Consider the following 27,342-nt stretch of genomic DNA (forward strand, 5'->3'; position numbering starts at 1 on the left):
TGATACTAGTGACAAGTTTAGCTATTGAACCGAGTACACAGTATTTTTTTTTTCTTGCTTTTATAGACCAGAGTATATATTTTCATATGATAATGATAATAGGAATAATGGTTCATTCTGATGCAGCAGTTTTCCTTAGGTGTTTTACAAAGCAGGTCAGTCTCTGTGGAGTACGTATGTAGCATAGCAAGCTTAAGTCATTTTCCCAAGGTTGTGAAACACATTGGTGAAAGATACAGAAACAGAATCTAGGTTTCTTGAGCTCCCATGTAGTGATCTGCCCACAGAAAAATAATTTCTCTCATGACTAGTCTGTCAAGCAAAGTCTTAATGTAGTACCTTAGCAATAGACTTTCAGATTAAAGTCCTCTTCCTGCAAACCTTGCCAGACTACTTTAGAGCACTGATTTGGTTATATTATCCAAAGATATTTTTTATTTGACACAATTACTTGAACAACCTTTTCTTAAAGGGCAAATAAATTATAGTTAATACTATTACCAGTAAGCAAAGCTGTGTAGCTGTGAAAATCAAAAGATAAATTATGTAACCCATTGGAGAACTATAGATCCTCCTTTAGACAGTCTAAAGAAAACATGAGCTCTCCTAACCCCTCTCTGTCTACTCACTTTCTTATTTGTATGTTTTCTAGCTCAGTAAGTGCAAGAGAATCAGTTACCAACTCCTGGAGTGGAAAGCATGAGAGATCTTCCAGCTGTTGCTAGAAAAATATTCTTGTCTAGAAAAAACAGTAGGTATTAGCTGAAGAGAGGTATAACCAGGGCGGCCCAGAGAACTTGCTGCCTAATTTTCATCATCCTATTTTAGAAAGGAATCGAGCTGCTTCTTCTTTGAAGCTGTGCAGCCATCATTCTAGTGTCGTCCTGAAAAAACAGGCTCTGCTTCTTCGAAGTGAAGGAAAGATTTGTTCTCACCTCCGCTAATGAAGTCACTTCGCGGGTGAACTGGTGGTAGCTGTGGTTCCCCAGATTCCCCCCTCAGCACCGCGACCTTCCTACCTTCATCCCCGCTCAGGGAGGGCTGCGCGTTTGCAAAGCCTGTCTGATGTCTGATGCAAGTACAAGGGAGAGCCTAGCGGCGCACCCGGGGTGGGTAATGGGGACACGGCGGGACTAGCTCTGCTGCTGTCCCCCTGTGCAGGGGTCCTTTGGGGGGGATGGACTGAGGGAGGATTAGAGGCTTTAAAGACGCTTCGTTGTATTTGAGTCTCTCCAGGGCGGGGGGCAGCGCCCGAGAGGGCGCGGCGGGGGCGGAGGGGGCGGGGCCGCGCCCTGACCAATCGGCGCGAGGGGGCGGGGCGGGGCGGCCTTCGCGGCGTGCCCCGCCCCCTGCTGCCCCGCGGCCGCTGGCGATGCTGGGGCTGCGCCGCGCTGCTGCCGCGCTGCTGCCGCCGGCCGCGGCCTGTGTCCGCGCCCGCGCCGCCGGCTCCATGGCCGCCCTGCTGGTCAGCCAGCCGCGGTACGCCTGGCTCCGCGAGCTGGGCCTCCAGGAGGAGAACCCCGGCGTCTACAACGGGCGCTGGGGCGGCAGCGGCGAGGTGCGTGGCGGCCGGGGGCTGCGCGGCGGCGGGAGGCCCCGGCCTCAGCGGGATCCCAGCCCCAGGCCCGCCCTGCTGGCCTAGCGGCCCCTCGTCGGCAGTAGTTTACTCTCCGGGAGCTAACGTCAAAGTTAGGCTCTTCTGACGGTGTATTTTTTCCCGATTCAAATATTTTTTGGGGCATCAGACTACTGTATGTAGTTGTGTTACAAAAACACAGGCTTCTCTTGCATAGTATCCAGTAGTTATGCTCTCTTTATTCCATAAATACCTGAGCATTTCCCATTATCTATGTATTTTTGATGCTCAGCATCTCTGTTCTTGCATGTCTGCTTCCAGGTGGTGACAACGTACTGCCCCGCCAACAATGAGCCCATTGCCAGAGTCCGCCAGGTAAGCCTCCAGCACCAGAGAGAAGCCCTGAAAAGGGGGTTTTGGAGAATAAAGCCTGACAGCTCTGTGAGAAGGGAGAGTACTCCAACCCCAATGCTTAGAACAAAGAAGTTTTGGTTATTCTGGTAGCTGGTCCTTTTCTCAACCAGATTTGGAAGAGCACAAACCTCCTGAGGTTGGTGACTCCAGGGATCTAGAAGCTGTTGGATCACAATGCAGATCCATCAACCAGGAGCCAGTCTATGTGTTAGAACTGAGTCTCTGACTTCTCTGAAAAGAAGCGGTAGTCTGTTATCTTTTTTTCTTCCATGGTCTCGCAGATGTTGGGAAGAGAGAAGTCTCTACTGTCCATTTACATTTGTTTCCTGAGGGAGTTGGAGTAGGCAGAATAGTTGTAGAATTACTGCCATTCAGTGAAGCTATGTGGTCAGGAAGAGGTGTGAGCAGGAGCAATGTGACATTCACATGATAAATTTATGAAAATTTTTGGTATAAGAATAGTTAACCTATTCCTTTCCTAAATAAGGATTCCATTAGCATTTAATATTCACTGAAGCTGCTGGTCCTCACAAACTTTTTTATTTTTAGTAGTAGTGGTATATGAGATTAAAATATGATACATCGAGTATGATGGTGCCCCCATTACAACTATTTCTTATGGAGCAGCTTTTGTCTCTGAAGGAAGATTTCTGCTTAAGTTTTAATTTTGTGTAGGCAGCAGGTATACTTGCCTAGACATTTTTATTTGACAATAACTTACTTCAAGGAACTTTTAGACTAGCACAATAGAAATCAACATGCTGGATTAGGATCAGACTATGAGAGGGTATAACTTCCTGTAAGATGGTATTCTGTATTATCCACTGGAATGTCTTATGCTTAAGTGGTATACCATATCTTTTCTGTGAGTATTTTTGTCTCACTTTTCTTCTTTGACATGCTCATTCATTCAGGCTAGTTTGGAGGATTATGAAGAAACAGTCAAGAAAGCTAAAGAGGCTTGGAAAATCTGGGCTGATGTAAGTTAACAGGTTTGACTTATCTTATAAAATCTCTCTCTGGCAGGTAAAGGCCATTAAATTGCCCCCTTAGGAGGGCATGCATTTATGTTCTGTACATTATGTTAACGCAAAAATCTGTAATGAGGACCTCAAGAAATAAATTCAGACAACTCCTACATGTTACCATTAAAGTACAAAGATGAGGACAATAACTTGTGGAAAATGTTTGCTTTTAAAAGCCTGGCAAGTTTACCTAGGTCTGTGCCCGTATTCCATTGCCAGCAGGTCCGCTGAAGCTGAAAAACTCTGTAGTAAGCAAATTATCCCTCTGGGTGTGTTTAACTTCATGTTGCAGCATGCTGCCTTCTGTGAGAACACTGCAGAATACTTGAATATCTAACTTAAGGTGATAATTCCTTTCTCATGGGGTGGAAGAAGTCTGCTGGTTTTGAACGTGCCTTTTTGGCCAGTATCAGTTCAGTCCTGATATTTCATAGAACAGCTATGTTACTCCAAAACTTTATCACTGCCTTGTTGTACCAGACAATGGCATGTGATGATATTGTTGCAATATTTTTACTTAATAAGCCATACTTAAAACTCTTTCTGTATGAGCTCTGTCCAGCCAGCTTCTTCTTCTTTTTTTTTTTTTTTTTTTTTTTTTTTTTTGCTGGCCATGAAAAGCTTATGTCTATAGATACCTGCCAGCTCTTAATACAAGCTGAAAGTCTGAATTTTGTATAGTATTGGGTATCTGTATTTACTCATCAAAGTACTTTCTCTTGCGTGTAGAGAATAAAGTTTAGGACAAACAGCAATGCTTCCTCAGCTCCCTCAGAATATGCTAGTGCATGCTTTTTGTTAAAATATGTGACTGTAATGCTGCTGAGTTCATACAGGCTCATGTGTTTGGAAATAATCTGAAAGCATTTTAACAAATAAAAAGAATCAATGTGTCTAATCCTTTAAAGCCCGATCTGACAGCTGTTTGCTTTAATTTGTAAATTATGTTGTTATTAATGAGCTCATGTGAACAATTTTGTCTATGGAAAGATAGCTTGCATGGTTTATATATTCCTCACTTCTCTCTTTCCAGCTGCCTGTTCATCACTGGTTTCTAATCCTGTAAAATCTATTGCAGGTGCATGGCTTATTATTGATCCTATCTATTGATTGTTATCTAACATATACTGATAATCTCATCAAAACATCTATTGATATTTGGTATGTGTTTTTATTTTTTCAGTGGCTGGGGCTTTGAGGTAAAAAACAATGCTGTGTTTCTCAGTCTGTGTTAAAAATGTGTGCAGCTATTGTGGTATTGAAAAACAGTTTGAAAATACTGCAAGAGATCAGAAACCAAAAAGTGTGATTTAAAACAAAAAAAAAGGAAGGCTTATGTTTCTTGAGGCCCAGTTGATTGTTTTGGGCATTGTGGGTACTGTAACTGAACAGAAGTAGCAGAACAAGTAATCTGAATGTTTCCGGTAGTATTAAATGGAAGTGAGGTTTTGGCCAGGTGTAAATGTGTTCAGCATTGTCAGTCTTGATGAGGCGCAAAACTTTCTCTAAGCAGTTTACATGATAAAAATGAGTTAATTAGTAACTAAGAGTTGAGAAAATAGGGGGAAAAGTGCAGCAATCACTGCAGCTCTTGCTGCAGGGGTAGCAATTAGTAGTCTGTATGTAGCAGAAGTCACAGATGTTCAGTCTCAAATAGATTCTTCTGTTTGCTTTTATTTTGCCTAGATTCCTGCACCTAAACGTGGAGAAATAGTGCGACAGATTGGTGATGCCCTGAGACAGAAAATCAAAGTTCTAGGAAGCTTGGTAAGGTGTTTTGAGAAGCAGCCTAACTTTTGGGAAGAAAAATGTCAAAACTGTTTTTCTCTGGTTTTCGTGTGGCACTCTGCAATACTTACCTTCGTGATTATTCAAAAGCCTCTGTTAGTTCTTTTAGCTTTCCTGAAGGACTTCTAATTAAAAAAAGGAAAAAGAAACATGTAGACTGCTATTTGTCATCCAGTACTAAAAATGTTATTTCATATTTAAAATAAGAAAAGAATGATTCATTCTGAGCCTGTACTCTGGCTATGAAGATGGTTAAAACTGTTGCCATGCTCTTTTCCTACTTCCCTGTCAGATAGGACACTGTCTGGTACAAAAAAAAAAAAAAAAAAAAAAAAAAAAAAAAAAAAAAAGTCCTGAAAAAACCCTTCCTCTAATACAGAACTTTTAACCTTGAGCTCTTTCTGGTGATCTGCAGGATTTTGAAAACTTAGATGTGGAGATCTAGGACTTCAGAAGGAGCGATGGTTTTAATGAGATCTTCTTGCAGAGCCATGTGGGATATAAAGGTTGAAGTACTGTTCCTTTAACACACTTGCTAGTTGCTAAGGACATAAAGAAGACAAGTGCAGAACTTGCTGCTTTTCTTTAACAGAGCTTGTCTGTATGTGCTGCTATTCAGAAACAGCTGTTCTCAAGTAACTCCCTGTGTAGTCAAGCCTATATTGTTAACCTACGAAACTTTATTCTGATATTTCCCTTGAAGTTGGATCCTTAGCAGAGTTTTGGGGGTGGATTTAGAGTGTGAAAGTACATTTGTGTTTGAAAACTGTCCAGATTCCCTGATGAGTATGGACAGAGAAGTTTGCTGTATGCTCTTCTGACAAACCACATTGCATGTTGCTGAACCACACTTAATAGTTTTCCCAAACAGATGATGAGCCTATTCCATGGTAGTGGCTGAACATTTGTTCTGTGTACTAAATGTTCAGGTTTTCAGACTAAGTGATTGTAGTGGTCTCTTGTAGCTTTAGGATGTGAAAATCCCTCTGATGTAAAAGGGAAGGGAATGTCAACTCATTTTTTCATATGCAGTTGGAAGTTTCCATCTTAGCCTTATAGTGACCTTGTCAATTATCCAGATGCATTTCTGGCAGTCTTACAGATTGGGTGATCTCTTTCTTGGTAAATATGTCCAATGCCCCTCTGTTGCTGGTCACAGATTGGGGCTCGCCCTTCTATCTTGAGGTGGCTAAATGTCCTGGAGTCTGAGTCTGGTGCTCAGGTTCTCAACTTCTTGTTCCCAAAGAATATCTCTTACAGGAAATCTGGTATTCTGGCCAGTCCCTTCTCAGCTGGCTTCCCCTTCTTGAGGAGGAAGCAGAGGTCTGACATAGTTTTCTAGGTGAGCTATGTAGCCTAGCAGAGCTTTGGGACCGCAGGCATTATGCAGATAAGAAGTAGTATATTTAGTCACCTTTATTCTAATCTTTGCATGGGGAATAAATTCTTGTGGAAGTCCTTGAACCTGATTCCTCACTTAACGGCTTCTTCAAAGTACAGCCCTCAACCTTCCTCACTTTTGGGATATCACCTGAAAGCTTGTTCCCATGGCTGATCAATGAGTCTGCTGTGCACATCTAGCATACTTCAGCAGAAGACTTTAGTTTTAGAACTAACTTCAGCTAAAAACAAACAAAATGGTATTAAACAACCTGTGTCACTAAAAGACTAAGGGTGACTAGTCTATTTCAGCAGTCTCTGAAAATTGGATCTCTCAAGCTTTCTTTGAGATGTTGTAAAATCTGTAGTTTACTTATGAAAAATTTAAATGAGCATTTTGTTTTGATGGAACAGATTAATCTTTCTTCTTCAATTTATTTCACACTTGAACCAAAATGAATGAAAATATTTTGAAGAAAATGCAACGTTGCTTTGAACCAAGCCTACGAGGCTCATTACTTGTGGATGTAGTTTCAGTGGTTTACATTTGACTTCTTCTGTTGAGTATCTCCTGTTCTATGGGAATGCAACTCTTATCTAACTGTTGTGGTTATTATATTTCTTTAAGCTGAAAAACTCAGGAAGAGATGTATCTTTTCTAGTGAACAAAATTGTATTAGATCTTACTTGGTGTGCAGATATACCTGACACTAGCAGGAGACAAAATATGTTGGAAATGCATGTGGATTTTGAAAAAAAGATAATTATATCTTGCTCTTAATGTTTTCAGGTCTCTTTAGAAATGGGAAAGATTTTTGTTGAGGGTGTTGGGGAAGTGCAGGAGTATGTTGATGTCTGTGACTATGCTGTTGGTTTGTCCCGAATGATTGGTGGACCTATTTTGCCCTCAGAAAGTAAGTATACACAGTATTTTTTTTTTTTTGCATTAATGAAGGGATAGAGATAAAATATGTCAAATATATAGTGGTGTACTGCAGAAAAATCTCTGTACTGTGAGTTCTGAAGGAAGCATGTTGTCTAGGAATAGATTTGCTGGTAGGCAGTAGTGTCACCTCATAAAATATCTATTCTGTGGCATATATCAAGAGATACTATAGATTTTCTCTCTGCTCCTTGAAGCATTAGATTCTCTTTGCTTTTTCTGTTAATAAAAGTGCTGGAGGAAAATATGTGAAAAGTTAAGCAGGTGCTTAAGCACCTCTTTATCAGTTGCTGCCTAGCAAACAATAGCGTTCCTGTTAACTGAACAGTTAAAACAGCAAAAGTGATTGTTGATTAGTTATGTGATTACTTTTCTTTTCCACAGTCTAGCTGACTTTGTTACAGTAAGCTGTGGAACACATTTATTACAGCATATATTTTATTCTTGACCATAGTATTAGAGTGTGCCTGAAAATTAGATGAAGCCCTTTTCTTTTTTTAATGATAGGACCTGGTTTGTAGAGTCCTTTTGTTGTGATAGTAACTATTGTATGTTTCTGTGGCCTAAACGTAGGCTTTGGGAAACAACTTAGGCACCAAGATGCTGTTGTACGCCAGAACTATTTACATGCAGTCTCAGTAGAAGTACAACCAGACATGTGTGCTCCTGTTATAATGTGTGAATTATGACTTTTTTTTTTCCTATTTCTGTTTTTTCTGTAGTAGATGTCTGTATTACTTTTTTTCCTAATACTTTATTAAAAACTACTGCTAGCAAAATGTATTCTGGATGCAGCAGAATTCAATCTGGTTTTGTCTGTAAAAATGTACATTATTTCCATGTATATGAACTCCCTATTTTCAGAATGGATTGTTAAGTTCTGACCATTAAAAAAAAAGTCTGCAAAGGGCTGTGAAAAGAAAGGGCAGAAGTTGAGTTCTGCCTGTCTTAGTGCAGAGACCCTAAATAAACCATTGGGCAGCTCTCTGCAAGCTAATGCTCTGATGAAAGAAGGCCAACAACGAGAGATGAACGAGTAATGAAGGCCAACAAAATTGGCTGTGCTTGTAAGGCCTTATGATTTCTTTTCTTTTCTTTTCTTTTTTTTTTTTTTTTTTTTTTTTTTTAAAAAAAAAAAAAAAAGCATTAGGTGGATGCAAATTGCAATTGTGTCTCTGCTTTCAGGACCTGGCCATGCCCTTATAGAGCAATGGAACCCTGTAGGGTTAGTAGGAATCATCACGGCCTTCAATTTCCCTGTAGCAGTTTATGGGTGGAACAGCGCAATTGCAATGATCTGTGGAAATGCTTGCCTCTGGTAAGATACTGCTTTCCAATATGCTAAAAGTACTTTAAAATTACAGAGCTATTGTCTCAGGCATGTAATTATTCTCAAGTACCTATTGTTTCTGTGATACAATTCCATCTCATACAGGCTTCATTTTAGAAATGAATCTATTTATTTTTAGATTCACTTGTAATCAAAAAACTTCATTTTATTTTGTGATAGCTCCTTTTATGAGATATTGAGGCTCAGGCCTGTCCAGGACTTAGCTATGTAGCCTGTTAATGAAGATCCCAGGTTGGGCCTTAGAGCACTGCTAATAAACAAAGTTAATATTTTCAGAATTGGTATAACTAAGATTAAGAATCTAAATAGGTTGTTTTACTTTCTCCTTCCTTTCTGTTTGATCTATCTGCTTCACCGTGGGGGGTGGGGGAAATGCATATTTGAAATATTTTCCATTCTTGGAGAATATTTTCCACTTTTGAAAAATTAAAATGAAAATAATTTCATTCATATCAGTATATTTAACTTTTTTAATCTTTTTCCTTTTAGGAAAGGTGCACCTACAACTTCTCTCATTAGTGTAGCTGTTACAAAGTGAGCTGTGTTTCATTTTTTTTCTGTTTTGCTTTTTAAAGAAGTTATCTTCTGAGTGTTCTGTCTGAGAGTTTTTGGTGATGAGAGGAACCTTTCCCCTTGTTATATAAACAGGAGCAGCACACACAATGTTTTTTCTTGGGACGAGTGCTATGTCTCTGTTGAAGTAGGGTAGCTGTGTGGTCTGTCTCCATGTAGAAAATGAACTGCTCATGAAATTCAGCTTCCTTCAATGGCACACTCGTGTTTCAGAATCAGCTCAACATGAACACCTATTTTTAAGACATTCTCCTGGTTGGTTGTGTAGACCTGCCTACTGAAGATGCCTCCACACAATCTTTATTATCCAAAAGGAGTAACACTGCAGCATGTTTTCCCAGGGTTCAAAACTTGTTCCCAATACAAAGGAGAAGAACTGTAAAGAATAAATATCGTAGTGATATGTACTGTAGATTTATTACCACTTTGTTTATTATATTAGCATTTTAAGTGCTTATCTATCGCATGCTATAGATAACATTTATATTTAAATGGTAAATATAAATAGGCCCATTTCAAATAACTAATTAAAATATTTTAGCTCTAATATTAATTACTGAGAACATGGTCCAGACTGTTCCTGAGTATTTTATATAACTCTATGAAGTTATATGAATGTCTCTTTCTAATGGAAGCTTGAAAAAGACACGATGGCTTAGGTTTTTATATGCTGATCAGATGCTTCTCTGTGACATATTTGATTTTTTTGTGTGTGTGTGAGTAGTAGCTGCAACAGCAAGATCCTTGAGGAGAAAAGTGTGTATTGTACAAGTGCGTGTGAATTAAAATTAACTGCAAGGCTGTTGCTTATTTAATATCTGCAGCTTGTTCGTGTGCATACTAACACAGATTTTAAGGGCTTACTCTCTTTTATATGCTTCTGAAGGAAATCTCAGAAATTTTTGTGTTTAATTCTAGGATAATTGCCAAGGTCTTAGAGGATAACAAAGTGCCTGGAGCAATCTGTTCTCTGGCTTGTGGTGGAGCAGAAATTGGGTAGGTAACATTTCTTGAGTTTTGTAAAGAAGGATAAAGGAGAAAGAATATTCTTTGAGGATCTTCTGGCTGTAAAATTACTCTAATTTCCAGGAGTTGCCAGTACGTGCAAGTACCTGTTACTGTCATTTCTTACCAGCTACTCTGAAATACGAGCTCTACTGCAAACTTACAATGCATATCTCTGTGTGCTGTCTCTGGTTGTGAGATCAGCTGCTAACAATTTAACAGAAATTCCAATTCGATGAAGAGCCGTGACTAAGTTTACATTCTACTTCTTTTTGCAACCATGCAGGACATATACTCAAAACACAGGAATATAGCTAATACTAAATTCTACTCGTGTACTCTTAAGAGTTTTCACTTTGTAGCCCAGTAAGCTTTCTGAGTAACTCCCACTCCTATATAGGAGATTACATCCCCATTTTCCATGCTTGTGTAGGGCAATGTACTCATGCATGGATGCGTACCTGTGCTTGGAAGCTGTACAAATTGAATACTTCTGTCTGATTATTGCAGTCTGGTGATTCCTGCTACAAGTGAGTGTTCAGATATATCTTCTAAGTATTTCAACAGAAGACAAAACAAAATAGATGGTAACTATTGCAAAAGGTCATAGATATGCATATTTTCTTAAGAAACATAACAATCAGGACTGGTCTTACTAATTACTTTGGATTAAATTTCAAAATTAGTATGGGTGATTCACTGGTGATCTGCCATGAAGCAGAGGAGGAAAACAGTCATTTTCCTGTGCTTTTCTGACTAAGAGGAAGCTTTACTGACTTCTGTCACCTATTGCTTTCAGAAATGGAGCTTTGGCTTTAAAAGATCTCACTGGTTGCATTTGTAAGGAGTGATCGGCTTTTCCAGCTGTTTGCTCCTCTTCACCATGGTGGTATGTCTCTTCCCACAGGGCAGCAATGGCGAGAGATGAGCGAATGGACTTGTTGTCCTTCACTGGCAGCACGAAGGTGGGCAAGCAGGTAGCACTTACGGTTCAGGAGAGATTCGGTGAGTCGGAGAGGTCCCTTCCTTTTCATTTGTTTCCATGGTTGGGAAAGGTAGAGGATCCGCGGGGAATTTTAAAAGTACAGGTTGTTTAAATTGTCTCACATTATTTCCTTTAACTCAGTGGAAATACAATGATGAAAGTGCTCAGAGCTAGATACTGCATTTTGTAGTTAATTCTACCACAGTTCAGGATTTTTCTCAAAGCATCCAGAAATCCACAGGCCAACAGCTAATTTTGTGGGGTTTTCCATGAGTGGAAGTGTGTGGAGATTGTCAAAATGGACAGCTAGGATCTATTATCTTCTGGGAATCTCTGGAAAAAATTCATCTCCCCCTCACCCCCCTTTTACTTTATATGAGTACAGGAGAAAAGCTATGATCTTTGAGACGACATTTTTGTTGCAAATATTTGGAATATGTAGGCCTGAGTCCATGCTGCTGGATTCTAACTTGTGCTAGTTTTAAACCTAAAACTTTCTGAACAGATTTTTTTGCATTATATACATTTACAATTCAGAAGAGTGATGCTAAAAATTCAGTTTACAAAACTTCTGTGTATTCAAAGAAAGATGTTTAATGAAATCTAGCTGTAGTCAGAGGTGACCTCACTGAATGAGGGGCAGTGGATATGTGTGTGATTGATATAACTTGTGTTTTGTGTGTTTCATCAGGTCGAAGTCTGCTGGAACTGGGAGGAAACAATGCCATTATCGGTAATATGCACTGCAACAATTTAGTCCCATAGGTATTATTTGAAAGTTAGTACTGTCCTTTTTTACACTGTGGATTTAAAAAGTACCTAGTAGAATGTGTCTTTTTGTCTGTCTTCAGTATTGAGGGAGGGGTAGTGTTTTAAGACAAAAAATTACAATTTGAGTTCTTAACATATATTCACTGTTGGAAAGAAGGAAATGGGAGAGGCAGTTGGTTTCAGTAATAGGATGTGAACAATGCTGCTAATAAATTTTTGCTTTAGAATAGGCCTGATCTCTTGATCACTGCATTTTTAGCTTTTAGGATTTATTTATATGTTGACAGTAAATAGACATTGAAGTACTGCGAGTGATTAAGTACTGTCTTGAAAGCAAAGCATGCAAGTACTTATTCTAGTAGCATATTTTATAGATTTAAGTAACTTAGGGAGTCATCTAGTTCCTAGATAATGCAAATGTGGTAAAAGTGAGCAATATGGCAGAAGAAAAACCAAACTCACTAAATACTTAAATTGCTGTTCTACTGTGTTAGTTTTCTGTTTCATCTTTCTGATACTTCAGAAATTGTTTGCCTTTTCACTTGGAAGTCTTGCTTTTCATGGGATTGGCTTTTGAGTGGTGGCATAAACTTGGTGGCCTGCTTGGACTTCCCAAATTTAATAGTAACTTTGGATATTTACAGAATTTCAGTGGGACTAATTAAGCTGAATGATGTCTTTGAGATTTTTACATAGTAGCTTCGCTTTAAACCATCCTACTCTCTTCTAGCCATGTGAATTTGTTCAGCTGTTCTCATTTGTATTTCACAATATTATGCACCTGTACATGTTAGTGTTCTGTTTTGTTTGTTTGTTTGTTTGTTTTAAATACCATCTGAGTTCATTTGCCAGTGACAGGAGGTCAAGATAAAGAAACAGCAAGAAATAGCTTGTAGGATCTTGAGTAAAAATGAAGCTGACGTTCTTTACAAACTTTGTTGAAAAAAGTCCTTTTCAGTAGGTCAGACAGTCCAGTTGTATTTGGCTTTAATTCAAAGTATATAAGTACTCAATAAGAATTTTGAGATGTTATTGTGCATCTTAGTTTAGTGTGCTTGTGCCACTATTCCTAATGCTTCTTGATCAACCTATCACAGTTTGTTATACTCTGTTTAATGTCTAGTGAACTTAGAGGACCTTCAACACGTAAACCAATTTGCATGTTATCTGATTAATTTAGTGACATACTGATGTTTAACTTTTCTTAAGTGTTTGAAGATGCAGATCTGAACCTAGTCATCCCATCTACTCTGTTTGCTGCTGTGGGAACAGCGGGTCAGAGGTGCACGACAGCCAGAAGACTGGTGAGTAAATGTATATTGACTGGTTTGGGTATCTCTGGCTGTGAACTTAATTCCAGATTTTAAGCTCAAGAAGTGCCTAATAGTTATTAGGTAAATTTACCTATTTATAATATATAAAAATATATAATTTATATATGTATATATCAATTTAAAAATGCCTAATATTATGGAGAACAACCAATAGTCTTTGAAATGCATTTCTACTTTGTCTGAAAACATTCTGATAGGAAAGTAAGATGGAAATTTGTCATGCTGCTGTAATTTTAAACAGTTTCGTGCATATGTTTCTAAATATATTTGGTGCTAAAGTCACAAAAATAAAACTCATTGTACTTTTTGTAGTTCTCTCTGTTTTCATTGCCAGAGCTTGTTTGCCCATTTCTGCTATGACTTTTGGTGCAGGGTTTAGATTTCAGCAAGCGAGGGTGTGTTGCTTGCCCCTCTCCCCCCCCTTTTTTTTTTAAAAAAAAACCCCACGTTTTCAACAAGTTGACGTGTGTTATAATGTCTTCGTATGGCTCTTTAGTCTTTTCTGTATGGCTCGACTGGGTAAATATTAATCAAAAAAAGATTTGATTAAATTTGGGCAGATAGGAAAGGTGATGATTCCCAAATTGCAGAAATAAGAATCGCATGAGTGCCGAAGCACTGAATCTGAGAGTTTACAAAACATCTTGCTATCATTGATCTGAGATAGGGTTAAATTAAAACAGAGGTTTTATGTGCTTGCCTCTCTTTAAGTGCTCATGATTTGATTTCATGGTGTTGCTGCTCTTTTGAGGCCTTGCTTATGTGTTTATTTCTAACTGTTATTTGCTGAACATGAGCAGCACTACCGCCACACTCCCTTCTGCCCTCTACAAAATGCAGCAGTACTTCAGTAGTGATATGCTTAGCTTAGCTGTCTTACAACACTCTTACCCAATTTTGTTTAGTTCCTGCATGAAAGCATACATGATGAGGTGGTGGCAAAGCTTGCGAAGGCCTATGCCCAGGTCCGCATCGGTGATCCATGGGATTGTAAGTAACTGTTTTTAACTCATAGCTTTAGGAGAGGTGTTTCTGTTTCCCTTATTTGAAATTCCAAAGTGATTATAGATCAAAGCTCTCTAATTTTACTGGTTGAAGCAATTTACCAGGGAATGAAGATAGCTAGTTTCATTTAGAATACAGACTGTGAAAGGGAGATGAAGAATCCAGCTAATACTGTTCATCCTGGACAGATTAAATAATGGCTACCCAAATGTCATGATAAGAATATTTAGGAAAATACACAGTTTTCCTGAAAGAATGTCTTTGGATCCTTGCTTTTTAGCTGACACTCTGTATGGGCCTCTTCATACCAAAGAAGCGGTGAAGATGTACCTTGATGCAGTAGAACAAGCAAAACAACAAGGTGGCTCTGTGGTCTGTGGTGGGAAGGTGACTTATTTTTATTCTCCCTACTATGATTAATGTTCTAGAAAAAAATGCTGCAAGGTGGTGGTTTAGGCAAAGATTGTACTGCAGTTTGTCATGTCAGCCGTTAAGAGAATAGTAAGTTAGCCAGTCTGAGAATGTCAGAATTGAGGTCTTTTTTTTAAGGTAATGATGGCTTTCTACTTGGAAGCTACCGTCTTCTTCAGGAAATGTTTATGAGCTTTCTTCCATTTCTTGAACTGTTCCCTAGTCACACGGGATGATGAAAATAAAAACAACAGTGCAAATGGTGAATATGATGCATGTAATGGAAAATGGCTGTTCTGTCCCCAGGCCCTGGGTTCACAATATCAATCTTGAAGAAATCAGGGAGTTTCAAAAGAGTCACTTGCACATCTGCATCATGTGGGATGTTTAATTCTTGTGGACTTGAATTATCTTTTACTGGCACCTGGTTTACTCTAATGCCTTTAAATTTCTCTTCCTGACTTACTAGTCAGCCTGCAGGTAAGGGAGGGGGGATGTATTTTTATCAGCAGGTGAGTTTGAGATTTGATTGCCTACCTAGCAGATTAAGTTAGGCTTTTGTATTTTAAATATTTAAGTGAGTAAAGTTTAAGATGTCTGTCTGACCTTCTGTTTCTGATTGCTAGGTACATTTATAGTAATGACACTGTGAAGGATTCCCTCCCTACAGTGGTGGCTAAGCAGAATGCTGGTTTGGCTGAACTTGGCTGTTTCTTCTTTTATGTGTTTTGAAGGTTATAAATCGTCCTGGAAACTATGTTGAACCGACGATTGTGACTGGCCTCCCTCATAATGCACCTATTGTGCACACAGAGACATTTGCCCCCATACTTTATGTACTGAAATTTAAGGTAAAATAACAAGGGGAAAGTAGTCTGGTGTCAGAGATTGTGACAGAAATGTTGAGAGAGACTTCAGGTTTGTCATGTTCATGCAATTGTCCTGACAATTCCAAGAAGCGGTAACTGTTGTTCTGTGCTGTGGGATATCCACTGTAATAGCTTAAATCAGTGTGTAGCTACTATATGAATCTTCACTGGAGAGCACTGGAGTTAAAATGGGAGTCTGTACAGGAATAGATTTTTGTTGCTCATGTCAGAGAGTAGATTGTGTCTTTCTGTGCAATTGCAGAGACCCTGACTTGGTGCATAAATATTTGTCAAGCAGCATTCAATATAGTGTGTTATGGCCGTAGCATATTGGGGATTTTCCCACAGTGCTTCTTTCTGGCTGCTTGCCTTGAATAGGCATAGTTTAACCACTGACATGCTTCTCCTTAGGCAGAAGAAGAGGTTTTTACCTGGAATAATGAAGTAAAACAAGGTCTCTCCAGCAGCATCTTCACCAAGGATTTGGGCAGGATTTTCCGCTGGCTTGGGTATAGCTCAGATTATTTTTCTTATATTCTTAGAGCATAGGATCACTGTCTTTCACGTCTCTTGTAAAACCTATGCATGCTGCTAGCTGAACATCTTACAACCTTCATTTTGAGGAAGGAGCATCTCTTGATCCTGAGCATTAATTTAGTTTTTATCTTCATTCATAGGCCAAAAGGATCCGACTGTGGCATTGTGAATGTCAACATCCCAACCAGTGGGGCTGAGATTGGAGGTGCTTTTGGTATGTTATTTGAACAATCTGTTTTTTTTTCTTTAAATGATCAAATCCTCTAGTATTAAGTTTAGAGACCAGGTACTATTCCTCAGGTTTCTTATTTTGATTCTGAGATGATTTTTTTTTAGTGCCTTAGTTTCTCATTCAAAGAAAAGCTTCTAGTGCAGATGAGAATAAAGCATTACCAATGTAAAGCTAGTATAATTCAAATCTCCTCGTGTTAGTTTTCAAGGTTCAGTCTGTTCATGTAAATGACTAAATCTGATGAAATCAATGAAGTTTATTTTGAATTACTCTGCTGTAGGAAACAATGAAAATTGGCTAAAGATGGTTGAGTTTCAGCTTTAAAAAGACCCCTTAGTTTTGACTTTTAAATATTCCACGTACTACCTTTTCTTTTTTCTTTTTTCTTTTTTTTTTTTTTTTTTTAACCTGTCAAGGAAATGTAGCCCAGAAATGGTGTTCTGAGTATAGGCTAAATTCAAAATTGTTAAAATCAAAGTTTTAATTGAGGCAGTTTTGAGCATGATTTGTGGTGTATGTTTGCATGTATGTATAAAAATTACAGTGTAAAGTGTTTTCATGAGAGAGTCTTTAAAAAAAAAAAAAATTTTTTTATCTGCCTTTTTCTCCATTGTATGTACCAAAGAAAGGGAGGAGGGGGAGAGAAGGAAGAAATACTCAGCTAAGTGCTTAACCAGTATGAGAACCAGCACGTTGTTGTACTAGCATCTCAACTTAAAACATCTTGAAAACAGCAATCTCTAATATTAATGTGATGAAAATTTCAACTTCAGGCAGAAGTTTTGTGGATTAAGAACGGAGAGAATTGGCTGTGTCAGTGGTGTGTGGTGGTATTAATATAATTTATTCTACATTTACTGCAAGGGAAATGTAACAGTTTTCCAGTGTGTGCGTGTGAGGGGTGTGTGTGTGTGTGTGTGTGTTTAAACTGTCTCACCTCTTGTAAATAGTTCAGATTTCTGTGACAAGAAAGTTACCAGTTTTCGTTAATCTTTTTGTTTTTTTCTACAGGTGGTGAAAAGCACACTGGTGGAGGAAGAGAATCTGGAAGTGATTCGTGGAAACTTTATATGAGACGGTCAACTTGGTAAGAGAGAAGTTTTTAATTCCAAATAAATGCAAATTACAGGTAAACTTGTTAAAGTTGAAAATATATAAATCCTCGACTACTGGGAGTTATTTTCACTAAATGTAAGATAAGCGTGTTTTGGTTTTTTGTTTTGTTTTATTTTGATTTTTTTCTCTCATCTTTAGCTGATGTAAACTCAGCTAAAAATTAAATTACTGAAACTTGTCAGGAAGCAGGTGAAGTGGGAACTGCCAGGAGCAGACCACTATTGCCGGTGGGGAGCAGTTTAGTTGACTGCTGGGTATCTCTCCATGAATCTGCTGACAACTACTCTGTACTGGTCCATCTTTCCTGTTCTCTCCTGCTGTCCCCAGCCTTTACCTGCACTAACTTGGTTAGCATGCCTACAAATGTGAGAAATCCCACCTGGATATTCCTATATGAACATTCTGTTATTAAGAAATAAAATAGAGGAGTGTGTTCTCTCCTTTGATTGAGTGGAGGGGCAGTGTGGTTTTCTATGTATGTAGTTACTATATTGAAATCTGGAGTAAATAAAGTCAGTTCATAATTTAAACAGGCAAATACAGTATAGAAGTTTTTTGTATGCATGTGACAGCAATGAAAAGCCTTATACGTAGGAAATGGACCACATAATCTTGATGATCCAGCCTGCTTCTCTAAACACTTTTTTCTCTTCCAGTACAATCAACTACAGCAAGGACTTACCTTTGGCTCAAGGAATCAAGTTTCAGTAGCCACCTTATGTATGGCGTTGTCATGAACTCTCCTAACATTTCAGAATGATGTACCTTCTAAGCCTCATGGTGAAGAAAATTATCTGAAACTCAGCTGCAGCAATGATAATTCTGTCAGGAAATCAGCTACTCTAAAATTGTTTCACTTTCAGTGTATTAAATTACTACTTTAACCTTCAAATTATTTAGTCTTTGGGAAGAAGGAGTGGTGACTGAAACTAAACAAACTTGGTTTCGGGTGGCCTGAATAATCGTCTCTTGCCTTATCTCTGTGCTTCAGTGTCAACGCTGTCTGTATCCCGCACCGTCTGCTGATATATACTGCTAGTAGGCCCATGCTTCAGACTGCATTTCTGAATGTCCTACAGATATCTGGTGCTACAGGAGGGTCCAGTACAGGGCTATTTTTCAATACATAAATAAAGATACGTTTTTTGAGATTCTTCAGACTTCTAAGTTTCTTGTACAGTGTTTTGGAGCAGGTGTGTTCAGCTGTTTTCTCATACAGAGCTGCTAGCTGCCAGAAATGTCATAAAGACTGCTTTAGTTTTCCTGCCTCTCCTTTAGAAAGGAGACTTTCACCCCTTGTGTTGGGACATAAGGGATAAGATCACTGTCTACTACAGTCTCTTGGAACCTCCTCTTAGACTAGAACGGTTCATGGTTGATTCAGATTGTTGTGGCCCTTGTGACACCCTACCACCAGACCATCTGAAGAACCAGAAATGTAACCAGGAGGGAACGTACTTGTGGAGGAAATATGCTGGGGAAAGACAAGCTGTTTATGCTCTGTTTCGCCTTAGATGGTCTTTTCTGTTAACTACTGAAGGCTACAGTCATCAGGAGCACATTTGAGAACTTTTTCAGAACCTGAAAAGAGAAAAGGTATGATGCTCTAGGCTGAGTGGAGCTTTCCAATGATTCACGTCTTCTTCTTCTTCTTCTTTTTTTTTTTTTTTTTTTTTTTTTTTTTTTTTTTTTTTTAATGCACTGTTGTTGGAGAAGAGTTTCTTTTCATTTCAGTCTTGCATACAGATTTCCACAATCATTGAACCTGGCCAGGCCATTCAGTGGGGGCTCAGATTCTAGCTTTGATTTATCTTGATGCTAAGATCTCATAATAACAATGTAGGGAAAATTGTGTTGAAGGTCCAAAGACTGCAACACTATCTGGCCTTCTTTCATCATAGTATCTGTTTTTAAAATAGGCTATGTATTTTAAATTGTACATCTGTGTTATAAAAAGTATTTTGAGTGGCACTTTCTAAAGAACAGGTAGTCTAAGCTTTTCCCTACTGAAGCTTCAGAGACTTATAGTCAGGTCAGCTCTCTGCAGTAGTTCTTTGTGCTTTGTCATTTAACTAGGAAGTAGTTTTCTTGAATGGGTGTGCATTTTCACACAGACACAGAACTGAAGTCACCTAAGCAACAGATAAATCATTAGCAGATAGAGGGCAAGATGTCTAATTTCCAAATTTAATTATCCTCAAGGTAGCACAAATTATATGTTGCATTCGCTGACATTGGTCTCTGGCACTGAAAACCACTATGGCACTGTCTTAATGAAAAATGAGTTCAAGAGCTTCTCTTTTCCCTTCTTGCTGCTTGTTAATAATGTTTGGATAGCTTCATTCCAAGCAGGTAAACAAGTTCAAAATAAAGAGCCATTCTGTGTTGATGCCACATCCATTTGTCTGTAAAATAAAGACCTCTTTACTGTTTTGGGTAAGATAATTTCACAAGTCCATTGGTTTAAATTACAATGGAGTTTCTATGCACAGGAATAAAGTTGGCTCTGCCATCTGTCCTTAGACATGTTGTCCAGTGTTTCGGCAATCTTCAAATCATTACCTGAAAATGAGAATGAATAGAAAAAAATTAAGAGTGTAGTTATGAGGGTGACTGTGCTGTAAAGCAACATGCTAAGCTTCTGGGATTTTTGAAGATTAACTTGGAGTTTTGGTGTGTAACGATCCCTTCTTCAATATAGACTTTTCAGTAGTCTTGCAGAGAACTTTCATCTTGAAGCACCTCTGTAACTACCTTTGTTTTTGGAGAATAATTTTTATTATATCTACTTTGTGTAGGCAAATACGTATCTTCATTAGTAGATTACAATTTCATTTTAACTTTTTTTGAGTGTGTAAACTATCCCAAAGATCATGTTATCTGCATAGTCGGAGACTTTTGGTATGGCATTATAGCCCAAGCCTGTAGCATTCAACCGATTCTTGTAACACCTTATCTGCCTCTGAATTCCTTAGGTGATTTCTGAATCTTGCTTCCCCTCTCCCCTTTTATTTATTTAGTTACCTATTGTTAAAGAAGCTTTTCTGAATTGGCTGGTTGAATGACTTATGGTGAAGCAGGTTGGGGAAAAGCGCAGTTTGAAGACTGGCTCCAATTGTGGATTGTAATAGTTTTTGGCAAGGATATAGATGCTATAAACAGTTGTGTTTATGATGAAATAATAAAACTAAAGTAGGCTTAAAGATACCGTAAACATGCTATTTCTAGTTTCTAGCTTAATTAGGAAAGTCCATTCAGGAGACTGTAAACTGCATTAGCTATCATTGGGTTATCTCACCCAGAGGAAGGCAGTTTGAGTATTCATAAAATATGTGTTGGAGCTACTGGTGTGTGCAACAAAATGGAACTTGCAGTTTTAATACAAATGCTGTCAGCAGCTTCCACTGTTGCATAAACTTAATTACCACTAAATGTGTAACACCAGTGAATAACAAGTGGTAAATGACACGTGATCAATAATTCATTTGTTAGCACAGTATCGCTTACTGTGAAATGACCTCGATAGGGACAGTCTTGCAAGTAACTTGCTTTTTGCTATTTTCTTTCTAGCCAAAGAAAAAAATAAATTCTACAATTATCATTTTAAGTTTATAAACAAATACAGCAATTGCTTCTATAACGAATAGTGAAAAATCAGTGTGGAAGGGGACACAAATTGTTAAATGTGTACACAGGCAAATGACATAATCATGCAAAATTAAAATCCTGCATAAAAATGATGGATTGGCAAGGACTTTTGCAATGTCTTCTGCTCGGTATTCTGAAATGTGTGTTCTTTGACACAGCAAACGTGCTGTCCTTTGTAACATGCCTAATGTTTGAAAACTAATGGATTAATTCATTTGTTTGCAAATCTCGGTTGGCACTATGCTGGTTTTTGCAGTGCTAGGTATCTAACCTTGTATTTTGAATGTGTTTTTTTTGCAGGTACTAGGTATGAAGGTACATACTTATTCCATCTAAATTATCAATTGTTCTTTTTTTTTTCCTGCAGATAACAGGGAAATGCTTCTATATTTTGGAACAGACTTACACAGTAAGGAGTAGCAGAACCTTTTCTTTACATTGTGTTCCTCTCGGTGTCGCTGTTGGTCAGAGTAAAGCTTACTGAAGAGAAACAGAATGCATTTGTTCTCCGATTCTCTCTTGCTCATGAGGTCACCACAGAACAGCTTTAGCATTCATTAGGCAGATGTGTAAAACACAAGCTGCTGCTTCTGAATATCTTTTATATTCCAGCACAGCTGGGAACATTACTTTTTAGTTGGTAATTAAATCTACTTCACTCTGCTTAAGCCTCAGTTGATTAATGCAGTTCTTATGTAAAACATTAACTCCAGAAGCCAAAATATAAAAATAATAGTATTTCAGTTCAGTACTCATCTCCAGGAAAGAGCAAACAAGTTATTTAATACACACTTTATCTAGTAACTTACTGTTCTCTGGTCTTATGGCTCTGTTTTCCTGGAGCCCAGTTTCTTATAAGCTGGGGTGGAGCGGTAAGGTGGAAGATCTAAAAGTGATTAGTGATCACAGATGAACGAAGCATTGCTGTTCCAAGGCAGCTTGTACCCCTATTGACTGCTGTGAACCCCATCTTACCTGTTATCCCAATTTTCTTTCAAAATATTTTGGTTTGTTGGTTTGTTGATTGTTTTTCTGCTAACCTAATGCTGGTGTGGCTCCCTGCAGAGTACAACAAGCAGCAGAGCTGGGCAAGGGAACCTGTAGGAAGGCAGCAAGCAGCTGTTGGCCTGACTTGGGCTGCTTCTGGAGAAGGAGGGGCCTTGAAGGTGAGAGTGAGGAATTGGAAGCAATCAGTGGAGGAGGTGAAAGACGCAGGTGGTGTTGCTGAGAAGAAGCTGCTTTAGATGCTCAGTATTACAGTAGGAATGCTGGGGAAGATGAGGTCGGACTGCAGCAAGTGGGAGATGGCAGAGTGCACCAAACAGGATAGATGGACAGAGCATGTTTTGGGGTATGTTATAAAGGAATAACCGGATAAGGTAACTGGATAAGAGCAGGGAAAGGAGTCAGAAGCTGTTTAAGCTAACACACTAGGCTGCAATTAGGGTAGATAAAGCATAGATACACATATTCGCTATGGGACAGTGTCATCTTAACCCTCCAAATCTGGTAGCATTCATCCAATGGAGCATGGATCTGAAAGTAGGGCAGGCCATCAAACTGTTTGCTATGATAGAAAGCAAACAAAAGGATCTGAAAGCAAAGAAAACATTCCTGTTTTGGTGCCTCTATGTTAATGTTCATTGGAAAGCTAACCTTACTAGTAGCTCAGCCTACTTTATTCTGTGTTGAGTTGTTCCAACAGGAAATGGTAAATATGAAGCATCCTTTGCAAACTCTTACTTAAATGAGTTCTTCAGATGACAAATTTGCTCATTCCTGTTAGGTCAAATGTGAGCTTGCCTCTTTGGTGAGGTGGCCCTTTGAAACTGGGTCAAGAAATTGGCATTTCAGAATTTACTCGTGTTTTGCAAAGGTTAAGTGATTTGTTTTGCTCATGGTGGTCCTCCGATAAGCTGAAAACGTATATTTTGACTCATGGGGTTGAACAACTAAGAAAAGAGAGCAAACTATGTTCTGGCACAAAATTACGGCTGATATAATCCAAGTTGGTACAGTTCATTTTTTTCCCCCTTAACTACTTGTATACAAAAACATATTTTCTGCAGCATCTCCATGACTGGCATTTTTAGTTGTTTACCTGTATCCTCATTTCATAGCTTCTCATTCCTCAACACTGAGGTACGATTAGTCAGTCTTTATTATAGGTTGGTAAATCAGCGGCGCAGAGCAGAAAATAATTATTCTTTTCTCATTATTCTGGTTTAGCATGTTTCACTTCAGTATAATTGCTCCAGAATTGTATTTGCTGGGAGTGGAAAATCCTGGAGCGTATGTGTCTCTGCCAGGTTGCTTAATTAATTAAGACTGGAGGTATTAATCCTTGCTGTCTTCCCACAGTGACTGGATTGGTACAGTGAGCACAGCCAAAGCATGAAGTTCACATCCTCCTCCCTTTTCTGAACTACCTTTGTTCAGCTTCAATTTCCTCTAGAGCTCTTCACTAGGAGACATGGTGGTAGACGGGATATTTTTCTGAAATATGCCATTCTATTGCTTTATTTTTCTAGGAAATGGCAAAAGCTATTCACCCTTTTTGCCATAGAAATAATGTCTAACTAAGCTAAGTTAGGCAAAAGGCACAGTCCTTGCTCTTTTATGAGGAACGCAGAGGCTCACCTTAGCGTATAGATGCATCCCTAAATTGTACTCGGACACCTGCTGCTGAGAGAACAAATATGCAAACGCTTGTTTTAGTTTCGTTTTAGAGCTGCTGGATATACCTTTCCTAGCCAATATAGAGGAAGTTTTGGAAGGGCTGGGAACAGGGAGATGAGAGGCTGTGAGTTTCAGTAAGCTAATTTAAGATTGGTGGTGGTGGTGGTAACTTGGTTGTTCTGCCTCCCTTATAGAGCATTCCTGTCTTGCCCTTTGTTCCTTTTCCCTACTCAGCTCTGCTGCTCCCACCGCAGCTGCCCCGCGTATGGATGCGTGCCCTGGCAAAGGTAAAAGGCAGAGCTGGGAGGTAAGCAAGCGAGGATGACCTTCACCCCTTTCCTCCCAATTTACTGTCAGCTGAGCCAGTCGCCAGGCATCAGAAACATCAGCATCCCTTCTGAGGGACACAGACCTAAATCAAATGAAGACCTCATGCCAGTAAAGCACAGATGTGACAGCCTGGCTGCTGTCCTGCTCCGAGGAAACCAGTAGTGTGCGCTTGCAGCTGTGCAACAGCCTCACCGACAGAGAGAAGTCTGCTCTGGTCTAGCAAATATCCAGGAAAGTGAGTCGGAGCATTGTAAAGCAGGATTCTGGCTAGTGCATTGAATTAGAGTCTGAATAAAGTCTTAATTAAGCTGCTGCCTATCCCTGGGCTGCCCACATACTGCCTGTGCTTCTCCGTCTCTGTGCCCTGCTGAAGCACCCAGCGCAGAGTAAGGTGGGGTCCTGCAGCTTTTGGCTGCCCGATTCATTTTTTTTTTTGCAGAGCCACGGTGGGGGGAATCTCACAAAACCTGGCTATTACTGTTTTATTTTACAGCTCAGGGGTTGTGAGGGCAAGGGATAGTCCCATATAAGCTCTTTCTTAAATATGGCTAAATGCCACCGAAAGGGAATTAGATACCCAAAGCAGCCTCCTGCAAGAGATAAGCACGTCTTTACCATGTGTACACATCACCTCCAACTTCTCCTTCCTCTGCCAGACTGGTCCCTCAGATGCTCCAATCCAGTTCAGAGGGGCAACACAGGTGAAGCAATGCACCTTTGTACACCGTTTAAAATGCCCCGGCTGATTTTCCTGGAAGCAAAGTAGGAATGCAGGTTGGAACTGCACCACAGGCGTACTGGTGAGTATAAGAAGGAAGAGCAAGTGAGCAGGAAGAGGGGTAGCAGTAGGAAAGCTTTACTGGCCTTTAGCCAAGGCAACTGCTAGCAGGTAGAACATCTGTCACAGCCTGAGGTACAGGGGGTCAGAAATGTGTATGCATATGAAGTGACTCAGGCAACTGTTTGACTAAACCCTTAGAAGCCAAGAAATGCTAATTTCTTTGTGCTCATTTTTAATCTCTTCAGGAAAGACATTAGCCGAGCACCCTTACGAGCAGCACACTGATACTAATGTAGCTGGCCACACAGGTCTTGTGAGAGATTGCTCATTGCAAGCTAGATAAGTGGAGGAAAGGCAAGTAGTGTTAGTCACCAAAAATGCCGGCACTCCTGCAGCCTACCATATTTTATTGCCAATAAAATCTTAGGTTAGCAGCTCCTATTTTCATTTCTTAACCCTAGGAGAGAAATTTGCATGTTGCAGATGATTTAGAGGAACAAGAAGAAGGACTGATCCACAACAGAGGTATCAAAAGTTACATTCTTTTGTCTCATTTGCATTTCCTGCACTTTGCCCTAACATGATTTTGAAGGCCTACAGGATTGTGGTAGTAAAATTACTGACCTGTGTTTTCCTCAAGTAATCTCTATTTGAAGTAGCAGTTTTGGCAGCAACTTGCTCAGTGCGGTTTCTCTCATGTTGTCGTTTGCTCTGCTGCCAAATGGCTGTCAACGCTGTAGACCAGAAGCTGCTGTTTGCTCAGACCTTTCTGACTGTATGCTTCCACCCACTGCAGTAATTCACATTTAAATTGCTTTATCATATATGTTACGCAAGCTTATGTAGTGCAAAGCAATAAGGAATTGCCCTTGGAGTCCAAACAGGGACCACCACTGTATAGAGTTTTGTCCTTTGGACAGTTTCTTGATCATAAATTAATCAGCGAATCCAGGCTGCTACTATTTCTTTTTGCTGTAACAAGTTTTCTAGCTTGTTAATAAGGTTGCCAAAATTTGTGCTAGACTGATTAAAGCTGTGAGGGCAAGTGTGTTGGAGGAAACCAACATCAAGGCTTTGTTTCAGCTCATAAAAGATCTGCCTTTCACTTCCTCAAACTGCACATCCTCATTACTCTGTAACGATACTGAAACTTTTGCAACACTTATTTAATCCCAGTATGCTTGATAATGGTGGGATCTCCCACCATTGGGCTGTGCGTGTTAGCATGTGTGCAAGCATATTCACTTGGGAGTTTTTTTTGTGTCAAGTTCAACCTGAAGAGGAAGAGCTGGTTCTCTCCTAGGGCATCCACAGCCCCTGAGTCATCGAGAAGAAATGCTTGTGCCGTGCAGCGAGGGACGAGGCCGAGTAGTTCGGCCAGAGGCTAAGCCTGCCACTCACGCCCCAGCAAGCTGGGTCCCCAGCGGGACCAGTGCAGGACATGCACCAGCTGGAAGTGCCACCCCTCTCCCAGCGGCAAGGGCCTATACCTTTACTGGGTGATACCACAGGGAGAAGTCACAACTAGCAGAAGTGGTGAACTTCAATAGCTAGAGTTTCAAAATTTTCCCAGTCAGGGTATATTATGGAAAAATTTTGGCTGCAGGGGATGAGCGCTGAATTCTTCTATTGCTCAGGCTTTTTCCCCTGAGCAGAGCTAAGTATGGAAATCTTCAAGGCCAGAGGGAAAAATCCCATCTCACTTGGAGTTTTCAAGTCCACGCTCCAGAGCACCTTTTGTGGAGGTCCCAGGACACTGTGTAAAAACAATTCAGGGGCTTGAGCAGAGTGGGCTGTTGTACACTCGCTCATTCATTGAGTTACTCTTGAGCACACTATAATGAGTTTTTACTGGAAGGTAGTCGAGGGAATTGAAAACAAAGTAAAACAAAACAAGTGTTCTTACTGATAATGACAATGGCAGAGGAAGAACTGTCAGAGGGAAAAAATGCGTGTTTTATGATTTAGACATTAACATCTCCATTTTCCAATGTGATTTGAATGGCTCTGTTTTTGCAATAAGTTATCACACACTGTAAAAGAGAGAATATGTCCATGCAGTCTGAAATGAATACCCAGTCTTTGGAAACCCAAAACCAGCTTAAAGATCTCTCAATTTGAATGCTGAAAAATAGGTGTATTTCAAAAAGAAAGAAGAAAGGTTCACAAACTGGATATGGTTACTCTAACATGTCATGAATATCCATCTACATTCTCCTTTACTTTTTCTCTTGCTGGGGTCTTCTGTGTTTGGGAAAAAGATCTTGTGCCTGAATATCCCATCTGTGAGATTTTATAGATACCTACAAAATTCACATTGAGTCTACTTGTCTTTCCTGGTTATCACAAAATATTTTTTCAAACTTCAGTAAAACAAGTTTTCTAAATATTCAAAGAGTAATTAGTATAATTACTTTCACAGAGGGTTCTATTGTGAACAGCAAAATAATGTAAGAAAAGAACAGTTATGTGAAAAGCAATTAAGTGACAGGATTTATACTGTTATAAGAATATAAAAAGAGCCAACAAGTTTACCTTTGCCTTTGGTGGTTAGATGAATCTCTAATACCACCACATACCATAGGTAGA

The 27,342-nt window shown here is 39.4% G+C and overlaps 1 protein-coding gene across 1 annotated transcript; it reads left to right on the top strand.

Annotated features, from left to right (window-relative positions):
* Window positions 1-1,400: 1,400 nt before the first annotated feature.
* Window positions 1,401-18,466, top strand: ALDH7A1 (aldehyde dehydrogenase 7 family member A1). The gene is made up of 18 exons (XM_062599886.1): window positions 1,401-1,558; window positions 1,898-1,951; window positions 2,905-2,970; window positions 4,702-4,782; window positions 6,974-7,097; window positions 8,312-8,444; window positions 8,967-9,011; window positions 9,969-10,046; window positions 10,963-11,060; window positions 11,732-11,773; window positions 13,021-13,115; window positions 14,051-14,135; window positions 14,431-14,537; window positions 15,296-15,412; window positions 15,842-15,939; window positions 16,108-16,181; window positions 17,211-17,286; window positions 17,972-18,466. Exons 1-18 carry the CDS (start codon window positions 1,451-1,453, stop codon window positions 18,024-18,026), a joined length of 1,536 nt encoding a protein of 511 aa, XP_062455870.1. The 5' UTR covers window positions 1,401-1,450; the 3' UTR covers window positions 18,027-18,466.
* The last annotated feature ends 8,876 nt before the right edge of the window (window positions 18,467-27,342 follow it).

This window comes from Rhea pennata, chromosome Z (assembly GCF_028389875.1).
Source record: "Rhea pennata isolate bPtePen1 chromosome Z, bPtePen1.pri, whole genome shotgun sequence".
In the NCBI taxonomy this organism is placed as follows: Eukaryota; Metazoa; Chordata; class Aves; order Rheiformes; family Rheidae; genus Rhea; species Rhea pennata.

Coding starts and splice junctions, on each gene's coding strand:
- ALDH7A1 (XM_062599886.1), top strand. CDS start 1,451: ATGGCCGCCCTGCTGGTCAGCCAGCCGCGGTACGCCTGGCTCCGCGAG. Junction 7,098..8,311: donor ACCTATTTTGCCCTCAGAAA/GTAAGTATACAC, acceptor CTCTGCTTTCAG/GACCTGGCCATGCCCTTATA. Junction 15,940..16,107: donor AGGATTTTCCGCTGGCTTGG/GTATAGCTCAGA, acceptor CTTCATTCATAG/GCCAAAAGGATCCGACTGTG.